At 61.5% G+C, this 2,483-nt stretch overlaps 1 protein-coding gene across 1 annotated transcript in view; it reads right to left on the bottom strand.

Annotated features, from left to right (window-relative positions):
- Nucleotides 1-2,483, bottom strand: part of LHX9 (LIM homeobox 9) — a 65,161-nt gene that overhangs the window by 10,118 nt on the left and 52,560 nt on the right. The window contains exon 3 of the mRNA XM_015568443.1: nucleotides 1,732-2,087. Within this exon, the coding sequence (XP_015423929.1) occupies nucleotides 1,732-2,087 (356 nt within the window). The remainder of the gene's footprint in view (nucleotides 1-1,731; nucleotides 2,088-2,483) is intronic.

Genomic DNA, 2,483 nt, shown 5'->3' with positions numbered 1-2,483 from the left:
CTCTCTCTCTCTCTCTCTCTCTCTCTCTAATTAGGGCCTTGCTGAGTGGCCCCAGATTCCAATGTCGCCGTCTATTAATAAAGAACAATTCCTGCCCAGCTGTCTTGCCGGGAGCCACGCACCCAATGACACCAGGTCATTTGCTGGGCCAAGTGGTCGGGAACCAGAGCCCTCACCGAAGTGCAGCGGGAAGAGCCGGAAGCTAAGACCCTCTACCTACCGGGTTTGGCAAAACCGGGTCACCCACCACCCAACACTAACCTGCCTGGTGGGCCCCTTGCGGAGCGGGGAGCCCTTCTTCCTTTGCCCAGTGACCCTGGCGTGAAACCACGGGGACAGCTGCAGCCGCACTGGGCCCCCATCCCCTCTCTCTTGGGGACGAGCGCGCTGGGGAGCCCCCGCACCCACCGGGTCCAACCCTGGAAACTCGGGGCTCCTTGGAGCAGGACTCGCTCCCCCCTGCTGCCTGACCTTGACAAAGCACGTCCCTGGTGGGTGGGACACTGTGGAGCCAGAAGAAAGACCAGGTGCCCTACCAGTCGCTGGGGGATGAGAAAACTAGACATCTGTGTGCGCTCTGGGGTGCCCGAGCCCCGGCTGATATTCCCGCTCATGGCAACAGAGTGGGGTTGCCACAACGTGGTCCCCAAGGCCCCTTCCAACAGAGCGACTCCTCTAGGCCGAGTCCCCCTCCCCCCGTGAGGGTCCCAGCCTGAGCCGGACCAGGGCCTGGGAAGTCACATCCACAGGGCGGGTCCTTAGACTCCCCAAAGTTGGCCCAGGGCCACTGGAACCCCTTTTCCCAGTGGCTGGGGCCTCTATCCTATGCAGAGTGCGACTGGGGTCCCCAGGCCTGTCCCCATCCTCACCAGGGGGCGGCAGGGGGTACAAGCTACTAACAATAGGAATTGGGCGAGTGAGAGAGATGGCGACTGATCCGTGTGTCCCCAACCGCAAGGAAGAGAGGAGCACGGTGGCCTGACCTGCCTTTTGTTTTCAATTAAAAGAGGAGGTGAGTGGAGGGCCAAGAGCAGCCAGGACACGGAGACACCCCCCCACCCCCCAGTGGGCCTCACCTGCAGGCTCTCTCCACTTTCCCGGCCTGCTCGTCGGGCTGGCTTATCATGGCGAACAGCTGGCCGGCCTGGAGCCTGACCTACCTACGGAGGGAGCCGCCAGCTCACCCTCCACGGGCATCCCTCACCAACCTCAGGATGGCTTTTCCACACTCTTGCCAACCGCTTTCCTAACCAACTGGGGCTAGGACCGCAGCCTCTGCCCCCACCCCACCCCCCAGGGCCGAGGGGGGTTGGGCTCTGGAGGTTTTTTTCTTCTGTATTTAGGGAAACCTTCTCCAGGATCTATAAAGTGGCTTCCACCCAGGAATCGCCCGGGGGCTGTTTGGCTGGGAGTGGGAGCCAGATGCTAATGGGCTCCTTAACTAATGGGCAACCCAGAACCTGACTTCCCTGTTGGGGGAAGCCATTGGAACCCGTGGCGACCAGTGTGTTTTTCTGGCCACAACTTAAATAAAGGGTCCCCCCTCTCTCCCTCCCTCCCTGTCGCTCTCCCCCTCCTCCCTCTCCTTCTCCATCCCCATCACCCTTCTCCCTCTTCCTCCTTCCATCCCAGGGACAGGGATCAGCCAGGAGCAGGGCTTCTGGGAACCAGATCCAGGATGGGCAGGAGCCCTGTGGGGTGTAGGGATGGAGGGCAGCGGCGGGCACCCACCTGAGCTGTAATTGACGATGTCCACTCCCAGGGCCGGGCTCTTCCGCTTGCGAGGCCGCCCCTTCTGCACGGTGCCCGTGCCATTGAAGTAAGGCAGCGCCAGGCCGCCGCCCTTGGCCGCCAGCTCCGTGTAGCTCAGCGGCGCCGGGAACTCTCCGTGCAGGAGGCTCTCGAAGTGCGCGCGGCAGTAGACCAGGCCGTCCTTCATGCCGAAGTGGTCGCCCGTGGCCAGCGTCTTGCTGCAGGTGGAGCAGGTGAAGCAGCTCAGGTGGTAGACGGCGTCGCGCGCGCGCATGACCATCTCGGAGGCGGAGATGCCCAGGTGGCAGCGGGCACATCTCTGCACGGAGAATCTCCTGGAAGGAGAGCAGTGGCGAGCGCGTCAGGGCGCGGGTGGAGGCCGAGGCAGGGCCGGCTCCCACGCGGGGACCCCCGGGGGCTGGGTCAGCGGGGCCCAGGCCTGAGATGGGAGCGCTCCATTCCGGGTGGAGAGGACGGGGACCCCGCCAGTCCATTCATTCCATCTGTTCATTGTCCTGATGTGATAAACAGGACAAAGACCCCTTCCGTTCACATCAGCTTTTTTCTCTGTAACATGGAGATTTTAAAAATATATTTGTATTGATTTCAGACAGGAAGGTAGAGGAGAGGGAGGGAGAGGGAGAGAGAGAGAGAGAGGAACCATCCATGATGGGAGAGAGCCACTGACTCTCAGCTTCCCTCTCTGTAACATGGAGATTTTTAAAAACATT

Source organism: Myotis davidii, unplaced genomic scaffold (assembly GCF_000327345.1).
Source record: "Myotis davidii unplaced genomic scaffold, ASM32734v1 scaffold685, whole genome shotgun sequence".
NCBI classification, from domain to species: Eukaryota; Metazoa; Chordata; class Mammalia; order Chiroptera; family Vespertilionidae; genus Myotis; species Myotis davidii.
Note: the sequence above shows the minus strand (reverse complement) of the source record. Positions and strands in the feature narration are given on the sequence as shown.